At 37.3% G+C, this 1,631-nt stretch overlaps 1 protein-coding gene across 1 annotated transcript; it reads left to right on the forward strand.

Moving 5' to 3' along the window:
- Positions 1 to 695: 695 nt before the first annotated feature.
- Positions 696 to 1,631, forward strand: LOC132583475 (olfactory receptor 13G1-like). The gene has a single exon (XM_060255108.1). The coding sequence runs from the start codon at positions 696 to 698 to the stop codon at positions 1,629 to 1,631; it is 936 nt and encodes a 311-aa protein (XP_060111091.1).

The raw sequence follows: 1,631 nt of genomic DNA on the forward strand, positions 1-1,631 counted from the left end.
TTTCACACAGAGCTTTTTGTAGAAAAAGTCCAGCAAGAACTCATTTGCATATTAGGCCACAGCTCTGATGCCAAACCAGCTGGAACTGCATTTCTGTGCATTCTTGCTCAAAAAAGCCCTGATCAGAACCTTCTGTATCTGAAAACCTTTTGATGTAGATGTACAAGCTTGGTTACAATACTAGTGTCTGTCAGTGTTGCTCAAGACTTGGAGAAGAAGGTTGGTTGAAATAGGAAAGACAATTGGCTACCTGTCTTGACTCCATCTACAAATGCTTATTTTTGTTCATATTATATTAAGGTTTATTGAATTCTTAAATTATTAATGTACTTATCTAGGAAAATTGGATTTTTAAATTATCCCTAGTATTGTTTGGATTCAACATATGTAAATAAAACCATTACACATATGGATAATTGCTATGGAATGTTATTTTAATTTAATACAATAATGAGACTTCTATATTTGAAAACTTTGTAGATTTTTTTCACCCTATAAATACAGTGTTTTTCTTAATTTTATATTCTAAATAAAGTAATGTCCATGACTGAAGTGAAATTAAGTATTGCCAAGCTTGGCTTGTGTGTGTGTGTGTGTATGTGTGTGTGAGAGAGAGAGATATTAGGTAAGAGTACAGCTTTATGAGTACTTGAAAATAACAGCACACATTTATCTAGGTCCTCAACGTCAGACTCATGGAATTCAAGAACCAGACCATCATTACAGAGTTTATTCTGGTTGGCCTAACCAGTTCCCCTGAACTACAGACACTTCTCTTTGTGGTTTTCACAGTTGCTTATGCAGTGGCTGTAGCTGGCAATTTCTTCCTCATCTTCACCATATGCACTTGCAGAAAACTTCACACTCCCATGTACTTCCTGCTCATCAATTTGTCCATCATTAATGTGTTCTCTATCTCAGTCACAACTCCCAAACTCATCCAAACTCTTCTGACCCAGCGGAAGACCATCTCATTTTATGGCTGCATCACTCAGGTGTATCTCATATTGTGGACTTTAGTAACAGAAATTCTTCTTCTTACATTTATGGCTTTTGATCGCTATGTTGCTATCTGCCACCCCTTGCAGTACACAATCATCATGAAGAAAGAAGTGTGCATTTTAATAATAATTGGAGTGTGGGTTACTGGGATGGTGAATTCTGCAGTTCATACCAGACTTCTCTCACAGCTGTCTTTTTGCAGCTCCAATGTCATCAACCATTTTTTTTGTGACTGGCCCCCAATTATAAATCTCTCCTGTTCAGACACCAGCCTTAATGAGACTATGGCTTTTGTGGCTGATCTGATCTTTGGGATTTGTAGCTGTGGGCTGACTCTAACATCATATTGGTTTATCATGAGAGCTATCTTTCAAATCCGTTCCACTGAAGGGAAGAAGAAAGCTTTCTCGACTTGTTCCTCACATCTCATTGTTGTGTGTTTTTATTTCTCTGCTGTGATCTACACATATATTAGGCCCAGTTCAGCCTTCACTCTAAACAAAGACAAAATGGTTTCTCTTCTTTATACAGTGGTCCCCCCAGTTGTGAATCCATTCATATATTCTTTGAGAAACAAGGAAGTTAAAGAGGCACTCAAGAAACTTACTTTGAAAGGTAGAGTTCCTTAA

The sequence above is a fragment of the Heteronotia binoei genome, chromosome 15 (assembly GCF_032191835.1).
Source record: "Heteronotia binoei isolate CCM8104 ecotype False Entrance Well chromosome 15, APGP_CSIRO_Hbin_v1, whole genome shotgun sequence".
Taxonomy (NCBI): domain Eukaryota; kingdom Metazoa; phylum Chordata; class Lepidosauria; order Squamata; family Gekkonidae; genus Heteronotia; species Heteronotia binoei.

Bases quoted from the DNA above. Each gene is read 5' to 3' on its own strand.
- LOC132583475 (XM_060255108.1), top strand. From the start codon at position 696: ATGGAATTCAAGAACCAGACCATCATTACAGAGTTTATTCTGGTTGGC.